Genomic DNA, 20,750 nt, shown 5'->3' on the forward strand with positions numbered 1-20,750 from the left:
CCTGTAACTTAAGTAAGGGGTTATTGACATTTGCTTGGAAAGGCGAGTCTAATCATTGCCTAGATGCTGAAATAATTCCAGGAAATCTAGGCTGTTCATACTCTAATGGCTGTAGTGGAGCTGCTTTCAAAGTAGTGAAAAGATAAGATTTCATGAGCTTCCCTGTGACTAGAGCAACAGCAACAGATTGGCAGCAATCTGGTTTTTATTATCTCCATAATGGACAAAAATTACCAAATTGTAATTGCAGAGCTCAGGTTATGGTCAGCATACTCCAGAAAAATAAATTATAATCTATCTGCTGTGTTACTACTGTGATACAACAAAATATACCAGGGGATATAATTTCATACTGGTTGAGATAAACTGAGCTACACGAGTTCAGAATGAGTAAGTCTATGGGACACAAAATATCTAATGGTGGAATTAAAGGAAATAGAATGATGAATTTTAAAAATACTTTTGTAGTGATGCTTGGCATGCCACCAGTGACAGAGTTTATTAGTGTCAAGTTGTTGGTCACTAATCAAATCTATATTTTTGTGTGTGTGTAATGAATATGCATCATTAACAGTTTGTGATGCCTGAAAAAATGTGAAATGACAAGTGAAATTTTCTTTTGAAAGTCACAAAGAAGGTCAATTGCCAAAAAGCAAAAAAGCTATTTGTGATTCAGTTTTATTAATATTTTTCTCTATGTATTTCTCTCAAAGTTAACTCTTCACTTATTAGAAATTTATAATCTTCATTAAAATTAGAAAGGAATGGAGACAGTAGAATCACAGAGTTACTAGGTTGCAAAAGACCTTTGAGATCAAGTCCAACCATATGTGTCCTCTACTAAACCATATCCCTGAGCACCTCATCTACCCATCTTTTAAATACATGCAGGGATGGTGACTCAACCACCTCCCTGGGCAGCCTGTTCCAATGCCTGATAACCCTTTTGGTGAAGAATGTTTTCCTAATATCTGATCCACACCTTCCCTGACACAGCTTGAGTCCATTCCCCCTCAACCTATCACCTGTTGCTTGGATGAAGAGACCAAGACCCATCTCTCTACACCCTCCCTTCAGGTAATTGTAGGCAGTGATAAGGTCTCCTCGCAGCCTCTTCTTCTCCAGGCTTAAACAACCCCAGTTCTCTAGAGTAGAAATCAATAAAATTGCTTCTGAAATCGAGTGTCTTGTACGCTTATTTATACGACTACTCACCTCTGCCATTCTGTTACAATTAAGCTGTCATAGATGAAGATACCAGGACATCATGAGAAAACGCTGACCCTATAGAGTTGCTCCCTTATGTGATGAAAAATTTCCAGTCCTACTAATATGTTGAAAACTCCATATGTTGACTGTATGGGTTAAGGGTTCATTTACTGTCTGGTTGTTTTTGTGTGTTGTACACTAAGAATAGTTCTTCATTGACTTGAATAGTCCCAGTTGTGAGCGTCATATCTGTACCATATTAATGAGTCTTTCAGTAATGTTTGATCAGAAGATTTCTGATAAATGTGCAGAGCAACCCATATGAATGGATGGACTAACATATAAATGTTTTTATTGGGATGTGCATGAATTTCATGCAATAAGCTGCTTATTTTTTTAAAGAGTGTATTTTTCAACTTTTGCAAAAGACGTAAGACCCATCCTTAGAATGATGGGTTTGCTTTCTCTGTCGTGTCAAGGAAAATAAAGTTTACCAGTGCTAAGTTCCAAATTTGCACCGAAATAAGGTACTTCATTTAAACCAAGTATAGAGTTTGTTCCAATTACACTGAAAAATGACTCTTCTCAACAAAAATAATCTTAGGATTTTCCATAGCACAGTCCCAGTGTGCCAATATGGCTCTTGTTTAAAACACAGCATCGTTCTGTGTCAAATCACTTGTGTTAGAAACCAGCCAAGCAGCAATATGTTTAATTAATAAATTATCATCCATACCAAGTTTATAATTAAAGGAATATTAGCTGCTATGATGGATATATCTTGTAGCAGAAATTTAATTATATACCCATGCCTGTAATTAGCTTGGGCCTTTAGGTGGTATTGTTTTATGTTTATTATATGGGTCCCTTTTTTTTTTAGATGGTCACTCTCAGGCTGAAATATTTATACTTTTCCCATTCTTAATTTGCCGTTAAAAGAGTGTCGTGGTTTTACCCCAGCTGAGAGCTGAGATCCACACAGCTGCCTGCTCTTTAAAGGAAAAGAGCAGGGGAAGAGGTGTGTGTGTGCGGGGTGGGGGTGTGGGGTGGTGTGAGGCAAGGGAAGGGAAAAGGAAGGGGCAAATAACAACCCCAAAACCCAGAAACCAAAAGCCCATGGGTTGGGATAAGGATAGTTTACTAAAATAGCAGAAAGATAAATTATAACAATGCTAACAGGACTTTAGAGCAAAAAATCGATGAAACTGTTGATACACAATGCAGTTTCTCACCAAACTACACAACTCAGCCTGTGCCACCCAGAGCCGTCCCGGAACCCAACTGTCCCCCAAAAACCGCGCGTTCTGGAACCATCCGTTCCTCCTCCCATCAGCCCCCTTTATACTAAGCAGGATGTAATTGACATGGGATACTCTCTTTGGCCAGTTTGGGTCACCTGTCCTGGCTTCGTCCCGTCCTTTCTCATTAATAGAGAAATATGAAGAGCTGAGAAAGTCCCTGACTGCTTGACTCAACTAAAAACATCAGGGTGTTACCAGCACTGCTTCCATTTTAACACTCAAACACAGCATTCCATCTGCTGCTACAAAAGAAGTTAACTCCATCCTGACCAAAACCAGGACAAAGAGAGAAAGACACAACTGTTCACTTGTCCAAAAAAAGACAATAAAAGATTTACATTATTTTTCATTATTACATTCTTTTGCATTATATTTGCATTATTTACATTTCTAGATGAAACTTTTACAAGAAGCTGATTTCATAAAGACACTAGGTCTTCAAATTGCAAAAAAACCCCAAAACAAACATTTAGAGAGGGGCCAAATTGTCTAATTTTTTTTTTTTAGCAAAAATTTCAAGGAGCTTACTAGCAAATTCCCTGCTATCATCTTGAGTTTTCAGAACTCCTACTGAAGACATGCCTGCATAGATTTTCATAGTTGGTTTTGGAACTGGTAAAGTTGCACTGGACCAAAAAGAAACCAAACCAACCAACAACAAACCCAAGATAAATTTGAGGATATTCATGCCATGTCAAATCTTTATACAGTTGTAAAGTTGTAACTTACAGAATTATTGTTTGTGTTGTCATAGGGTTGATTTTACATATTACCTTATCTGTTCTGAAAGTATGAAGACTGAATATCACCACATAGGTGAAACAGAAATAGAGACTCTGAAATGGGTTTTTATGATAGATCTAAACTTTATCTGAAACTTTGATATAATCTAGAGGTGAGTTGTGTTCAACACACATACAAAGCTCCTACCTCTACTCCCAGTAGAACCATACCAAATCAATTTCTTCTGTTACACACTGTGTTGGAAAAATGGTACAAGATCTAGTCTGCAAAGACTCTTGATCATCCTTTGTAAAAACTGAAGGTGTAGCATACCATTTCTCATACAATTAGTCCTCAAACATACCATGGCTTTTTCCCACAACACGCCTGAAATATATCCTTCGCCATCAGCCCATGCTGAAATCATTCACGAAAAGTTCAGTATACTGATGCACATTACCAGTTGTCATTCCAGCACAGAATCCCTACCCAAACTGTGTTATGTTAGGTCACAAAATACAGAACTAATGGGACTATAACATCTTCCCAAGACTTACCTGTACCCATCATCTGTGGTGCCACCAGCCTGCACCACTAGTTGTGTGGTTCAAATTCTTGCATGCTCCATCAATGCATGTTGCTTGATTTATGCAACTGTGCGTTCATCTCAGTGCATTAAATATACTCATGTACACTAATTGCTATGTTATAGCTGTAAGGACAATACTTATGTCTTTCCTTTTAATTTCTTGCCATTGATTACCGTTGTTTGATCTCACCTACCTGTTTTATTGGTACTCCATGGAATTTTGGTCTAAGTTTGCAGTGGTGAGATGAGCTCTTTCTGTTTTAAGTAATTCCTGCTAAACCTGTTACATCCTGAGTCTACTCTGGCTTGCTTACCTTTATATGGTGTGGTACAGGATCCATGTATGGATCTGAACACCAGTCATCTTTGAAAGGAAGAGAAATTACTTGTTTGGAAAATGTCTAATATGCAATTATGAGGAAAGCTGAAGTGCAAAGGATTTAGTTAAACTGGGATAGAAAAACTGATGGGAACTCTTTTTCAGAAACTATCTTGCTATCTGGCTATCTTGCTTCTGAAACAAACTCAGGGCTGATTTGTCAAACACTAATAGCATTATGAGGAAAAACCTTTATCTTAAAAGATAAAGCTTTGCAAAGAGATTGTGTGGTGAGCTTCCTATAGCTGATCAGCCTAATCACTCAGCAGGTTTGGCTTATTAAATTAATAAATTGAAAATTAATTATTTAGCCGTTACAATAAAGGTGGGAAAATCAGCCTTTACATTGCCAGATCAAAGTGTGAATCATCTTGTACAATTTTTTTTTTCTTAAAAGAAGAAATTTATTTTTATTGTATGGGGAGTATTTTTTTTAAAAAGCAAGATAGCATGAAAAATTGGCAATAAATAAGATTAGCTTTGTGAGAGTTTTTTTAATGTTTTTGTTTTCATTCTCATTGTTCTGTACATAAGGGAGATTAGTGATCTGCTTCTCTCCAACCAAAATAATCAGTGATGAAAATGTTTACATCTTTGTAATTTTTTTAAAAGGGAGAAAACACGATGCTTTACACAGACCTATAGTAGGCTTTTTCCTTTTTGATAGTATGTAAATCCTGTCAATTAAAAGCAAATATTTAAGAAAAATAATAGCATCTGCCAAGTGTAGGTTTGTTTAAATGGCCATGCTTTGCTGCTGGAGCACAATTACTTCAATCTTCATATTTATGTGATTCTAAATGCTCAGATACTATAATTTTTCAGCTAAATAGCACATATGTTTTAGACATATGATAAAGCTGTCCTTTAAATACACACTTCACTTGGATTTCTGTAAATTTAATGCACTTTAATTAATACAGCAAATTATGGTTTGCTGGAAATGTTTGCAATGGAATTTGTCAATTTGCAGTCAAAGGCTGTCAGAACAAGGCAGAATTGTCTTTAACATAATTTTTAGTGAATAAGTTTTTTGTATTATTCCATTCATACAATTGTTACTCAAGGAGATCTTTTCCTTCTCCAAAGTGCTTCTACCCAAAATTAAGTCTTTGAGAGAGTGGCAGATGGGACTGCAGTTAACCTTAATCTTCCAACCATAGGCAGACGTTCCTCTTTGGTATATTCTGCAGGATATTCTTCTGTTATCTTCAGTAACCTCTGATGAGTTGTTCTCTTCCTTTATTTCCCACGAATTATTCATTGCTTCATCCTTGTTTAAAATTTTCTCTTTCTTTTGATCACAGGCAATGGATTGGGAATCCGAGTTGTAGGTGGGAAAGAAATTCCAGGAAGCAGTGGGGAAACTGGAGCTTACATTGCCAAGATCTTGCCTGGGGGCAATGCAGAGCAGTCAGGGAAGCTGATAGAAGGTAAGATAAATGCATTATCAATAAGTGGAACCATGGGAGAGTTGAGAGCTTGTTAGAATTACTTTAGAAATTACATTTCCTGATGCACAAGAGACGGCATCTTATGCTAGGAATGAGGGCCACCTGAGAGTCCCTCTAAACCTCCATGAGTCTTAAAGGAGAAAAGTATGGTACAAGGTCATTTCATGTCTTCTATAGCCAAAGAAAATTGCCATGATAAGCAATATTATGGTATCTCTTCAGTAATATATGCCAATATGCTGTCTGTACTGGGGGGTATATATGATGCATGAATGTAACCAACATATGTCATGGACGTGCTATTTTGAAGAACTTTAACCTGATTTGATAATCTGGCTATCTGTGTTTGGGATTACTTACATTTCGTAGGTGCACAGGTAATATAGATCACAGATCCAGTTCTCAGTTACACGCACTAACATTTTTTGGAATTCCCTGAAGTCGGACATGAATGATCTGATGTAAAGTCAGTTTTCCAGTTTAAGATAGTCATCCAACCTGGATCAACAGGCAAGAGAGATAAAGAATCATATACATATGGCCAATTATTTCATCCTCCATAGACCTCCATTTCAAGAACTGAGAGTGTCTTCCTCATTTAAATAACCTTAAAAAGAAAGCCTTAGACTACACGTATTCCTTTAGGCAACTAAAAACCAGGTCAAAAGAATTCAACTTAGTTATAAAAATTTCTAAGTTTATTACAAATGCGATAATTCCTTATAAATAATAAATAAAACCAATAATTTGTTTCTATCTGTGATCACATTGATGATCCATACAACTGTTTTCTAGTTCCTATTTTCATATGAATATCTATATGCACCTGAAATGTCAGTTTACCATGGACAAAAATGTAATAAATTTGTTTCTAATTCATGCAACTAATTATTTTTATTTATTTAATAAAGACAGTTATCTGGGGGGAAGGAGGAAATGATAAAAGAAAGAAAATAAGCAGAAATAATAGTTCAGTTATCTGAATAATAAATATGCAACAATTAAAATTACTTTGCAGATAGAAAAGCTGAGTTAATTGTTTAAAGAATGTATTCACAAATAATAGTTTAAATATGTTGTGGGTATTAAAAACAGTATAATACATCCCCTCACCCTTCTGCCAAATATTTTAAAGATAGAGATACTAAAGGTGCACATCCACTGATGTCAATGAAATGATGTATAAGCAAAAATATCTTCCTTTTCCCCTATAAAGTTGATTCTGCTATTTATATTTAATGGGTTATATCTCATTCATCAAATGATAGTGTTATTTATGGCACATGAATGATGAAAGAATTGACGTTCATTTAATGTATTTTGAAGCAAGTGTGTGTTTTGGCTCCCTCCATATAAAAGAATATGTTTTTCATAATGTGCTAGATGATGCACATATTGTTTCCGTACCAAGCAGGTAAAAAGGAGAATGTGGTTATTACATTTCCCTACTACTGGACATTTTAAGAAAGAGGATGAGCAGTTACTGCTTGAAATTATCTCCAGTCTTTTGATTTCTTTTGTTAGGAACTTTGCTGGAAATTGAGGTTTAAAGAAGTTATTCACTCACCGTATAGGTATATTTTAGCAGTGATCAAAAACATCTTGGACTTACAATAACTGGAGAAGTTCATAGGCGTCAGTTTGCCTTTCTGTCTTTTCACATAATGCAGTTTGAAGGGTTATTCGTGTTATATAGAAAGATGAATATGACAGTAAAATATTTATTCCTTTCTTTGAGTCTCCCATCATACGATCAGTCATGTTTCTGATCTGACCTTTATAAAAGGATCCAAGACTTGGGTATGTTGGCATAAATCAACTCTATCAAAACCACTGTACTTAATCTGTAGAATTTGTCCACACTATGTCCCAGAATGTGTTTTACTATTGACGCGTTATATGTCCTGTCAGAGAGAAGTAATGATTTCTGCAGAACATACCATTAATACAGCATACAAGTCAAACACTTTCCTTTACTGTCATTTACCTTTAAATCTTACCTTTATTTCTAGTTTACTTTTTATGTGATGGCTATCATAGATCAAAAAAGAATATTTGTCTGCTTCACTATTGGGTGTTTTTGTTTTAGTGGAAATATGTCCAATGTACTTTTAAACCCTACAGCCAAACTGCTAATGTTACCAATATTGCTGATATTCTTGTGTCTGAAAATAGAGGTTAGCCTACATTCCTTTTTCAAGTTATTTTCTGTGTCTCAAAACACATATGGAAAATTTTATATGTCATTATGTGTAAATTACATTACTTATTAGTAATTTGTATAGAAACCATGAGTCACTTTTTCTGCTGAAATCCTCTGTGACTTCAAGGTAGAATATATACCTAGTCATCAAGTAAATGATTACAAGCTAATATCTTGACTCATTAGCCTTTCTAAGAACATGATTCACTGAGAAAAAAAAAATCGACCAAATTAATTCCTCTAATTGTAAAACCAGAAAACACTGGGCCAGGTCAGAATATTCTATTCAATAACATAAGGAACAGGATAGATTTACTGTGGTTATGAAGGAAACCAAGGTCCTACCTGCTGTCTGCATGACTGCACCTATGAATGACACACTTTAAAATACAGATAGCATTCCTTTCCTTAGGGAATAGCAATCCATAAATTTTTAAGCTATTTAAATAGCTTTGGAGGAGTCTTAGTGCTAAAAATTGTATTTATAGTTCTGACTGGCAAATACCAGTCATCTTGGTTCTCTCACCTCAAATTGCTTTCAGATGTCAAAAATATCTCTTGATTCATCATTCATTGGCTTTACAAAAACTGGAGGTGGAAGACTCATTCCACTGAGCTCATCAAGTGCAGGGACTGTGTCAATTTGATAGATGTGTCTGTGCTCCCTCTCGTGTTGACAGAAACAGTTCAGTTATATTCCACCTGGTAAATCTACTGGGTGAATGGCATTTCTGCCAGCATTTTACAGAAACAGAAGAACCTAGAGCAGAGCAGAAATCAAATATTAATGTGTGCCACCAAGTGTTACAACTTTTCTGGATGGTCTCAGCATTCAAGTTTCCTTATTGGACCATTTCAACAGGCTGACTGGAGAGTCTGGGAACTGGTGAGCCATGGTTGTCTTTTTGTTCCACATTTTCAATCAGCCCTGCATACAACTTAAGCCACTTGACCTTCACCAAGATGAAGAGATTCCCTGACTTTCCAATATCCTGGCAATTCTGGGGAACTTGCATGGTCTAAAAGGTGACAGTGAACTTGATTTTTGGTGATCTTACTACCTTTGTTGACACTCCATTCAACAACAACCATGACACTGATCGGATTTTTATTAACATGTCCAAGGCTGTATGGGTGCGTGTTTAGTTTGATATGTACGTCTCATTTAAAGAATGCCTTCCAAAACTTAAAAATAGAACAATCATACATAGTGAAGAAAAACCCCCTCTTCTTATCAAAAATACTGAAAGAGCGCTCCCAGTTTCTATTTTTTAGAAAATACAACAAAAAAATAACATTTCTACCATAACATGGAAGGATGCCACCTACCTTATGAGTCACAGACCCTCACTGTAAAATTTTAATGTATAAACAATCCATGCAGGCAAAGAGATACACTATTCAATTGAATTCGGCTGAATTTTTCATTTTATAATTTAATAAAAATATTCATCATACAGATAATTTAAGCTTCCCCATTCAGAAGCTGGTCCAATATTATAAGAAAAACTACCCGATGCATTTACAGAAAATGCCACTTCTTAAATCTGTTAAATAGTTCTGAGAAGAGAAAATGCACTGCCATTTGAGCATTCTGTTATAGTTAACAGTGCCCTGCCCCTCGATCCAAACCCTACACATTTGCTTTGATCTAGGTTAATAATTTGTACCCTTAGGATGCAAGAAACATTGCTGCTCGAAACACTACATCTCAAAGTTCAGAAAGGACTCCCTTGCTTTCTTAACTCCTCAGAGAGGAGCCGAGGTGTGACTTGGTCTTAAACCCAGATTTGGTCAACAGTTTATGTGTAAAGTTTTGTATAGCCATATATCAGAGTCAGTGTTTGCCTGTCAGAACCCCTGAAGGACTTTCAGTGAGGCAGTTTTGAAAAGTTGAAACTAATAGGAAGTTTGTTAAAGTGACTGATATAAGTTCAAGATTGCTGTTGATAAATGCACTTACTGCAATATATGACTAAGATTATAAATAAAAAGCTAACAAAATACTATCCCAGTTGTTCTCACCAGAAAGGAAGAAATTGTAATTGCTTACCAAAAAGCTTTCCCTGTCTTGGGTGGAAGAGAAAGAACACAACCCATCAAGTACCTCTTCGGGGTCTTTAATTTTCTTCTCTTCCCCATCCTGGGTAACTGGATAATCAATACCCTTTATACCCTAATCTTAGTTATTCCCTTTCAGGGGTGACGTTTAACATGATTTGTGTGGAGAGTTGAGTACTAGACATATATGTTTAGCATATACTTCTTTTTGTTCATTAGCATATTTAGTCATGTCAAGTTTAATGTTAATTTTGCAGTTAATGAAGCAAAATGTCTCACTTCAGGCATCATGGCTTTCAAAATTCTGTCTAGAAACTGTCTCTTTATTATGCAGTCTCTAGCCAAAACAGGGCCATCCTACTGCTGTAAGACTCCCTCCTTCAGCTGCGTCTCACACCAACATTGTGGAACTTTGTGGACTTTGGAGAGCAGCCAAGCTCCCCATCTTCAGTTCTCTGAAGAGGAAGACAAACCCAGGAAGTTCTGTCAGAAGTCTGCCTTAAGCAGAATGTTCTGCAGCCCATGGTGTAGACTGTGGCTTCTGACCTAGCCCAATTCAAGCATCCCATAGCCTCAGGCTTCACAATAGATGAGTGTATCCTGAGAGATTTATTTGAAGAGAGAGAAGAAAAAGGAAGAGCTCATTGGCACTCTCATCTATATGGGTCCAAGTGTCATTACTACATCTCTCTGTTATTTCTAGAACAGGCAGTGGTAAAGCTATAAAGAGGCATATATGATGGTAAAGAGGGAAGTTGCCGTATTGGGTGAAAATCTACTACCAGAAAATCAAGAATGATTTCACCACCCAGAAACGTGACTGAAATATGACAGACTTAGCAATATGAGAGCCCTAGATAGCAATGTTTGAGTCTAAGTAAGCCTGCCAGTAAAAGCTGGAAGACAGCCAGCAGGTTCATTGTGTCTGAGCAATCCTACCTACCTAGTGAAGTGTGTGTTACCTAGAGAAAAATATGGAGCATTTATACTACCTACAATGCTATAGTATAAGTAAGAAAAATCTGGACATAAGAAATGTTGGATAGAGGCTCTTAGAAAATTAACATCACTGTTTAATCTAAAAAGTATTTCCTAGGTTCTGCGCAATAATATCTTTGAATACAAGTAGCTTTCTCACTCCTTCAGGTAAAAGTGCTAACTAGCCAGCTTCCAGAAGTTTTTTCACCCCAGTTATGCTCCAGGGATGTTCCCTTCATGTTTTTTCAGATCATGAGTTTTCAGTCATAACTTTTCAAGTTTTAAAGTCTTCATCATCTTAAAGTGTATTGTTTACTAGCACTGGAAACACATGACTTATTTTAAGTCCACTCAGAAGATCAGTTGAACATGCAACTGTATTATTTACCAGACTATGAAAATATTATAAAGGAAGTGTTAAGAATAATTTTTCTACAACTTGCTTGAAATATCTTTGGACTAGTCTGTATAGCACCAAGTGCTGAATAACAAGTCCAGGCTCAGTTTCAGAAGGTCTGAATAATGTAAGAGCTGTCCATCTTATCAAAACTATCTTTTGTCATATATACATGCTTTGGATGTTGCTTGGAAAATGCAGTGTGGCTGTAATGGTCATGGATAGTTGAAAATACCATGTCCTAAATAGTCGGAAAAACAGAAAAAAGGTGTGGGTCACTATCTCCTCTTACCATACTTCCCTTTTATCCCTGAGTTATACATGAGCTCAAGTGTAACACTGACTGATCTTGGTTATTTAACAGTGGGGAGTGCAATAGGCACTAGATCTTCCTGAGTTTTAGAAGACTGTAATGAGTGCTGCTTGCTGTTTAGCCAACTAAAATTAGGAACATTGATCAGGGCATCACAGTGAAAAGAGATTTTCCAGTCCCCAGGAAGCTAGGACTAGTGAAGAGCCAGCACCCCTTCTTGAATCCCGCAGATAATTATACTTCTGGCAGAAAGTAGATCGCATGATGAAGCTGGAAAATGATGAAAAGAAATTAAAAGCAATGCAGGAAGGGAAGGAAAAATGCTCAAAAAACTTTGGATCAGTTTTTAAGTGAACAGAAATAGTCTTCCCATCCTGCACTTCCATTTTCCATTTTGACTGCTTTAATTTATTACTGCATTGGAGAAAACAAAGAATTAGCTTCACCCTGTTGTCTGAGCATTAGTCGAGGGTGATTTATTGTGCTGTCCATACTTATTCTGTGGGGTTAGAAGAGAGGAGAGTTGCTCTCAACATATCCCTGGGCTACAGGCTCAGGTTTATCTGTACCAGCAGAAACTGACTTTATCAAAGGAAACGTGCACAAAATAAGTCAGTGCTGTTGCTTGCTTGAAAGCTTTGCCCTAAAGCTCTTTAGAAAAGACTTAATCTAAACAACCCCCTAAATGCCCCTATCAGCTGTAAATCATCACTTGCATAGCTGTTCTTGTGTCTTTGATGTATTTTGTTCTACCTTGTACTTCTTTCAGCTTTGCACCCTTGTTCTTGCTAAGTGTGGTAGTGGGCATTCAGCATATAAGAAAATGCCTTTAAATATTTAGATTTTTTTTTTTTTAAAGGGAAAGTCTATTCTGAAAATAAAGTTACAAGAAAGGACACCCCAACAAAGCATGTCACTTAAAAGTTGCAATTGATCTTGTATTTTTTAGAGTGAAGAAAAGAATGAGTAAAGCTTTCTCACACTGGTTCAGCCATTTGATGTACAATCCCAGTGCCAGCGCTCTTGATTCTATAATTAATGTGGTATGAGTTGGGTTGTGCTGAGAGTTTTCTTTGGCCATTTGCTAAGATATGAGAAGGAAATAAAAGTCACCAAAAGGAAAGAGAATTGTATCTGCACCTGTGTGGGGCTTACAGAAGTTAATGGCAGAAGAAAAACTTGTGCCACGAATGTTTGAAGTGGAAATCTGTGAGAGTTGGTTACTGTAACACTGTCCACAACTTCATTTACTAAACTTGTCTTGTGGTAGTTGAGACACACTTAGAAAACAATATTAATCCCTGCTTCACAAGATAGGGCATCTTGTTTACAGAGAATTAGTTTAATTTTATGGTGTCAGAATGATGCAACTGGGATTGGCAAGGCTACTTCATTAGAAAACTTACTGTATACCTAAAATATTTGTCTCAATGAGATAAAATAGGTAATATGAGTTTCTAATCTTTCTGCCTAGGATTGTAATTGCTCTGTATTTAGTTTCCCTGTGATGAAAATCAACAATGAAAACAGTTATTAGAGATACCTTGGATCTAGGAAGTAGCTGTGCAGCTGTATAAACAGAGCTTTCAAGCTTTAATGTAATCTAAAGCAGAAGATCAGGAAAAACTTGTGGGCTTTTTTTTTTTTTAAATCTAGGAGAAAGAAGCATTAAATAAAGATATATTGGGACCAATAGAGGTCTGGCCTCTTGCATAACACGTTACTTATTTTTCACTCCTGAATTTAGCCTTGCTATCTGCCACATAACCTAGTATAGATTATACCTTCCTTATGAACTCTGAAAATGCCTTGAACAACTAATTATTACTGAAAATCAATTTGCTGGAGAAGCCCTGTCATACAAATTTTACCATGAAATTGGATTCTTAATAAGAAATAAATAATTTCATCAAAATATCTCTTTAGGGAGCTTCTGGTTATTCTTAAATGGGTAAGTCTAATTTATGTGGAGAAGCAAAACAACCTCAATGCTTCAAACAGAGTAGATGTGAATAAAGTCACTAAACATTCCAGTGATAATGAAGTGAAGAACAATCACACATCAGACCAGAAGCATTCATCAAATGTTTTGTAATAAAAATTGTGGAAGCTCCCTGGTAAAAATGTCATGAGTGGTACAACTAGCTTGCAGTAGCATTCCACTAAGATCATATCAAAAAGCACTACTAGCTATTTTAAAGTACTTATGAGGAACTATACAATTAGGAATTACAGACACACTGCTTTTGATAGCTGTTATTATTCAAGAACTTGAGGGATTGTTCCTGTTAGTAAGAATATCAAGGTACTTCTTGGAAAAAGTCCTCAATACTTCCAGAGAATGTGCCCAGAGCCCGGTTTCTTGGAGCACAGCAGAACATCAGTAGACAGGGTTATCATCAGGCTCCCCACAAAGCTTCCCTCTCAGCTCCCACTAGGACCATACAGCTCTTTGCTCTCTGCTGGGATCATGCACATCATGAGTGCTTTGACTTCCTGCCTCTGATAGTGACAGCTACCACCCATCCATGCGGTCCCAGTTGTCCCCTCTTACTCTTCCAGAATATACTTCTTGCTATGTTCTGACACTGTGAGTACTGTTAAGGTTCATAGAGTGCCAGCTCTGTGGGTAAATCTCACCTGTACCCATGGGTTTAGTTACTGGTCCTAAGATGGCATAAAACAAAGAGATAGGTTGTAAGAGATAGGCTAGGAGATACAGTCTCCAGAACATGATATACCTGATCCACAAGCAAAAAAGAAAAGCAGGAAGATACGCAGAAATTGTGTGTGCCCCTTTGCATAGCAGCTGTTGGCTGTGGGTGCTAAAAGGGAGTTGAATTGGAGCATCAAAAAATCATGCCTGTATTGCTCTGCTTCTTGTCTTCTGTCTTCAAGGACAAGCTTCCATGTAGTGGGTTTACAAAGAAGCCAGAAAAACTTAAATCCTTTGGTACCTAAGTTAGAGCCGGTTTGTCTTCAAAGTCATCAAAAGTCATCAAAAGCACTCTCATGTCTCCGTTGACTGTATAGGGAGTTTAGATGTTTATTTTAGGTGAACTGGGTCACTAAAAACCTAAAATTCAGATGCAAAGTGCCTGTATTAGGCATTCTGGAGCATACCTAAGAAAACAAAACCAAGATTTTTTTCTTTTTTTATTTTAATGAACAGTATCTTGGTAGGCTCACATATAGGGGCATTCTGAAAAGAAAAATCTTACTAAGACATGAAAAAAGGGTTTTTTTTGGTATTCCTGGAGCAGTGTTTTTTGGTATTGACTTCACAGTGAACTGGGAAGCTAAAAATACCATAATTCTGTTTCCAGTGGTACAGTCTATTGTGTGCTGAAATTTTCATACTAGCAGCTTGATGTGATTTTAGTGGGAAAAAGTCCAGTGACAGCAAAGCGAGGGGCATCTTGAAGTACATGTTAAATGTTGTGATGGAAAATTTCCTCTGCGCTTGGATTCCAAAAATTACATTAAAACATTTTGCATCCACACATAGCAATTTTATCCTTCAATACCATTCCTGAAATCTGGATTTCTGGGAATATCAGGCCAGCCCTGCCACTCTATCCTAGAGTGCTGTCTTAATGTAAATTATAGCAAAGATTTGATGCCTGACCTGAAGTGTCCACAGTCAGGGTTTGTTCTGCAGCAAGTTGGGTGACCAAATAGTCACTATTGCTAAATATCTCAGAGGCAGTGTTAGCGATTTGCAAGACACTCTTCCCAGAAGTAAAGAGGCTTACAAACAGCACATTTTCCTGTCAATGACTTTCTTTAACTGATTGGGGTTTTTTTCCAAAGTATTCCCTAGATAGATGTATGCACACTTGATTCTTCAAGACTATAAGGAACCTTATTAACAATTAACAACTTACAGTGAAAAAAAAGGACTGCAGAAAGTAGATTGTCTCAGAGTAGAACATAATCTGTCCTTTAGATGGACTTTGCTTGGAGTAATTTATAAGGGTTGAACATAAATTTGGAATTAATGGTCACAGAGCTTCTCTTCAGTGTTCTTAAAAGTGACATGGCAACACAGATGAAGCCTGTGTTTTCTATAAATGCCAGGTAATGCAGAGGGTGAAAAAAAACAATGTCTTTCCTAAGTTAATTAAATTAAATCAACCAACCTCTGGAAGTACTGGGGAAAAAACAATAATTGTGTGATCAAGTTATTCAAGAATTTCCCAAGGTCCTTCTGTTTCCAGAGGAGATGCTGAACTGGGCTGTACTGTACTCTGACCTAATCTGATCTTACAATGATTTTCTTACTCAATTGAAAGAGTAAATGAATTTGAAGAACAAAAGAGTAATTTTCTGCAATCAGTTTTGCAATATAGCACATTACGACTTAGAAATATTATGCAAATTGATAAAGAAAATTTTAGAAGTCATCTTAAGGAAAGAAACATCCTATGAGCACTCTCAAAAAACTGCATTAAGACTTTATTTCAAATTTCTTGAAGCATATTCTTTCCCAAAATGTAATTGGATCCTCAATAATATATGGCTGAGAAAATCTTGTATGGCAATCTTCAGGTTTCTTTGAGAACGAAAGGAGCAGGTGATTATATCATTTGACAGAAAACAGAGCAAATGTTGATTAAAAATTATTTATCCAGATTTATCTTTTTTACTGGAGTATATATTTGAGAATTACCATATAAAATTATATAGTTTTAACTTCGCATTTCTATATGTAAAGGGTGAATAAAAACCCATTTAAATTATACTTGTAATAATACAACTTAAAATGTACTGAAATTGAAGATATTAAATTGCAAATTATGTAAATTATTAGTAAAGTTTAAAATCATTTTATGTAGTAGAAATTGAGTATCAAATCCTATTTTTGTTCCATAATTAATAAAAAAAAACCCCCATCAAACAACCCAAAAAACCCCCAACAATAGACTTTAGAAAAATCCCACTATTAATGAGTAGAAACGTATCCTGGATTTAAAAAAAAAAAACAAAAACAAAAAACATTGGTGCAAGCACATGAGAACAGACATTTTCCAACTTTGAACTGTTCCTAATTAAAAAAGCATTTGTTGCCTGAAGTGTTGCCTGAAGAATATGATATATATATAGATATATATACTATGCTTTTTCCTGTACAGATCCTAAAATGTTTGAGCCAGAACTCACTGAAATCTGTATTATTTCTCCTTGTTTGCAATGGGAGTGTCTCAAAGCCAAAATGGACAAAAACATGTTTCATATCTCTCCAAATACTGTAGCATTCAGAATTCTATTAAGATCTTTGGGTTTTACGCTCTGTTTGAAAACTTATGAAATAACCCTGTAGGTACATTAATATGTTCTAGTTAACTCTTTTTGTTAGGTACATAAATCTTATCATTTCCAGAAAAATATAATTTGTCTTGATTTGTATTGGTGTGGGGAAGAGTACTAACCAATTACAAAATACAAGGCTTTGCAGACAGTTATATTCAACCCAGTAATGCAGTGGTAAGAATACTTTGGATATTGGAGATCAGATTTCTTGAACATCACATGGTAGAATGAGCATTTTTAGGTCAGTGTGTACTGACATTTCCTTTTGTCGGGTGTAGCAGCAGAAGCAAACTAGAATAAAAAATGTAAAAAACCTGAAGAAAAAGATTTCAGACTACTGATCTGGGTGTCTGGCAGACGTGGGTAGATCGCACCTAAGTTCTCCAGGGTCTGAGCTCTGTTTATGTCTCTGAAAGGACACAGTATGTGAGGTGGTTCACACTGCATTTGAAACATGTAGATTTTAAGATTATTTCCAAGTCATCACATATCTGGTGTAGCTGATCCTGACTGCTCTTATGTGAAAGCATAGTGGTTCAGTACATGCCAAGGGAACAAGAAACCTTGATTCTGGCCCTTTCCTAACACAGATGATGTTCAGCTGCTCAGTTACTTCTGCTTCTGAGGACAGATATGTTTGAAACGGAGCTGCTTACTATTAAAATCCACTAAAAATGGGCCCCTGGGAACATGTTATTTTGAGCTGGATCTTCCTTTCCATTTTGCAGCTGGTCTGTCTCCAAATGGTAAAGCCTAAGCTGTTATTTAGTGTGATAGGTCAGGCACTTTCTGAGAAAGTTCTACCTTTTTGTCTTGATTTTTATTGCACGTAAAAGGATTTTTAAAGCATCAGTTTTAAATAATAATTAGCCCCATCATCATTTATGCATAATTTGCAACTGTTATGAGGCCAGATCCCCACAGGCACATACTGGTCAGTTCAACCTGAGCCATAAAATTACAGTGTCTAGATCCTCAGTTGTATGTTTTTCAGTAAAGGAAGGCCCTCTTTAAATTAATTATGATGATATGTGCATAAGATTAAATGCCTCAGGAGCAAGAATTGGAGATGAAAGATAAAGTCTGGGTCATCTTGTTACACTAGTGGTCTTTATGAACACTTTAGAAATAATGTGATATGTAGAATTCCATTCCAGTCTTAATAAACTACATAGACAATAAATAAATAAAAGCAAATAATAAAAACTCAATAGGAAAATGTTGACTTGTTCCTCAATGACTGTCAGCTTGCCTTTAACTAGTATGTTACATTCCTGTGAGAAGGTTTCTTGTTGTACACAGTATTTAGAATAGAATCATAAAAAAGAATATCCTGAGTTGGAAGGGACCCATGTGGATCATCAAGTCCAACTCCAGGCTCCACACAGGGCCAGCCAAGTCACAGCATGTCACTGAGTGCATCATCCAGGCATTTCATGAACTCAGTCAAGCTCAGTGCTGTGACCCCTTCCCTAGGGAGCCTGTTCCCGTGCCTGACCACCCTCTCAGTACTAATGAATGTTTTAAGCCAAATAAAACCCGCGAACAACATGGCTGCAATGAAATTGCAAATTAGTTGTCAAAACCAATGGTCTTTTTAGGAATCTACTGAAAGGAAAAACCCTAAAAAAATTATGTTATAATAGTCATTATGTATAAAAACATTCCAGAAGTTATTTCATATGATGAACCGAAAACGATTCAAATTCTGCTTGCTTTGCAAACAGTTTATATCACTGGGATAGAATCTAATAACAGAATAGGGAGAGACTGCCATGTGCTATAATTCATGTCTTAAAACTATATTTGGGGGATTTTGCTATTGAGAAAAAAAACGGGCAAGATTGTTTTCTTTCACTTGAGGAGTTCTTTACTTCCAGAAAAAAAAGAAAGATAATTTATACAGAACTGCAGTATGTTTCTGCCTCCTAATTCTGATATAACTAGGGAGTAGCTGTACTTATTTCAGACTTGCACTGAGGTGGATGAGAGGAAAATTCTGCAGCCATGTCCTCAGTAAATACCATGAAAACCTTTGGATTTAAAAACCCTTAGTGCAGAATTTAGCATCCACTATTGTTTATCCATGGCACAATATTAATTTGAACACAGTCCAACTATTTTTAATTCCTTCATGGGATGTAGCATGAAAGGATACCTAGTGTATTTTTAAAATCTAAAAGGTAACATAGATTTCATTGAAAGTATGATTATGCTGACAGATTAAAAACCATTCAAATCTTATTGTTAAGGCCAAAATTCTTGCATGTTTCCCAGTATATCTGCACAAAATTTCCTGCTATTTATTCCATTGTTCAGTTATTTTGATGATACTAGATGTACAGTAAATTAATTGCTGGCTAAAAACATGAACAGGTTATATGTCTACTGTTCTTTCCAGTGGATGCCCTTGGAAACAATAACATTCTTATTTTCTCTAAATATGCATCTTGCGTGAAAAACCAACAAAACACTGCCAATTGACATGTTTTAAGTTGAATTATCTAGATCTGAACAATGTTATGTTGCAAAGGGCAAAGAGTCAAAGGTGCTGAGCAGTTTCTTCCCCATCTGACATGAATAGGAATTGCAGAAGTTCGGTTTCTTGATTGATGATGCTATTGTACCTTTTTTTTCCCAGCATTATTGCACGTTCCTGTTATTCCCCAAAGCACCCAGTTATGAAACAGTAACATTCTTAAAAATTATTTCCAATTAAATTGTAAAACATTCCAGCCATTATATATTAAGCTCACTCCATCTGAATTTCCTTTAAAGTTTGCGTCTTATATTGACTCTCACAAAAGGTTTTGTTCATTAGTTCATTACTCTATGAAATATATTTAACAATTAAAAAGTAGATTATTCATGTGTTTATAACATGTTAATTCTTCTTCTTCTGGGCAGTGTCAGTCCAAATAAAACATGCAGAATGACTCTACATTTTCATTTAGGTCTCAAAATGATTTGGAACAATTTGAGTAATAATAATAACTCACATGAAAAAGGGATGAAAAAACCTGCCTGCCTTCTCATATTAAAGAAATACAGAGAAAATACTGTGCATTGTCAGTGATGAAGTTTGCTAATGATAAACAAAGATGCAGAGTAATGAGTCTGCACCTCTAGGTCTACTTCTGAATGTCACGAAGAATCCCACAGAATAATTTTAATAATTTTATTTAATAATAATGTTCTTTGATCTAAACTTAGCTTTATCCACCTACCCATGTAATGCTATGCATAGACCTATCAGTTGTGACTGTAAGAAACCTTTCCTTTGGGATGAATTCCTAAAAATGATACAGATAATTTGCCTGATGAGGAAGAGCTGTATGACTGTCCAGTGGTACTGCTTGTACTATGGTTGTTCCTTAGTCTGTGTAAGACTAAAAGATTTTCTGGTTTGTTTTTTTTTTTTTTTTTTTTAATTCCTCAAAGGCCAGCAGGGATAGAATAGAGGCAGAGAAGTACATCTATAAAAAGAAAGTGTCACTTAAGAATATGGGGAAGAGGTTTGGATTCTTCTCACTTGCCCATGTGCTACATTTCTGCTCCTTTCCCCTTCCAGACCAGCTCAGCTCAGGAATAAGCATACCTGGAATATCCTTTAAAGATACCCAGGGAAGCATGGTTGGGTATGATAACTGCACACAGGCCAGGCTGTTCTCTGAGGGTTCAGTTGTCAGAACTACCATGGTGTCTCAGGTAATCCCTCCTTCTGAGCATTTCTCATCAATGCCAGGAGAAGCCTCCTAACAGCTGCTGTTTTCTACAAAAGCACCAAGGTAGCCTTGGCCCAGGCCTTGAGCTTATACACTGTTCATATG

General features: G+C 36.2%; 1 protein-coding gene across 1 annotated transcript in view; it reads left to right on the top strand.

Annotated features, from left to right (window-relative positions):
- PCLO (piccolo presynaptic cytomatrix protein) overlaps positions 1–20,750 on the top strand; it is a gene marked incomplete at both ends in the record, with an annotated part of 357,904 nt that overhangs the window by 234,088 nt on the left and 103,066 nt on the right. Inside the window, one exon of the mRNA XM_084279271.1 lies at positions 5,509–5,634. Within this exon, the coding sequence (XP_084135397.1) occupies positions 5,509–5,634 (126 nt within the window). The remainder of the gene's footprint in view (positions 1–5,508; positions 5,635–20,750) is intronic.

The sequence above is a fragment of the Gallinula chloropus genome (assembly GCF_964237585.1).
Source record: "Gallinula chloropus genome assembly, chromosome: 1".
Classification (NCBI taxonomy): domain Eukaryota; kingdom Metazoa; phylum Chordata; class Aves; order Gruiformes; family Rallidae; genus Gallinula; species Gallinula chloropus.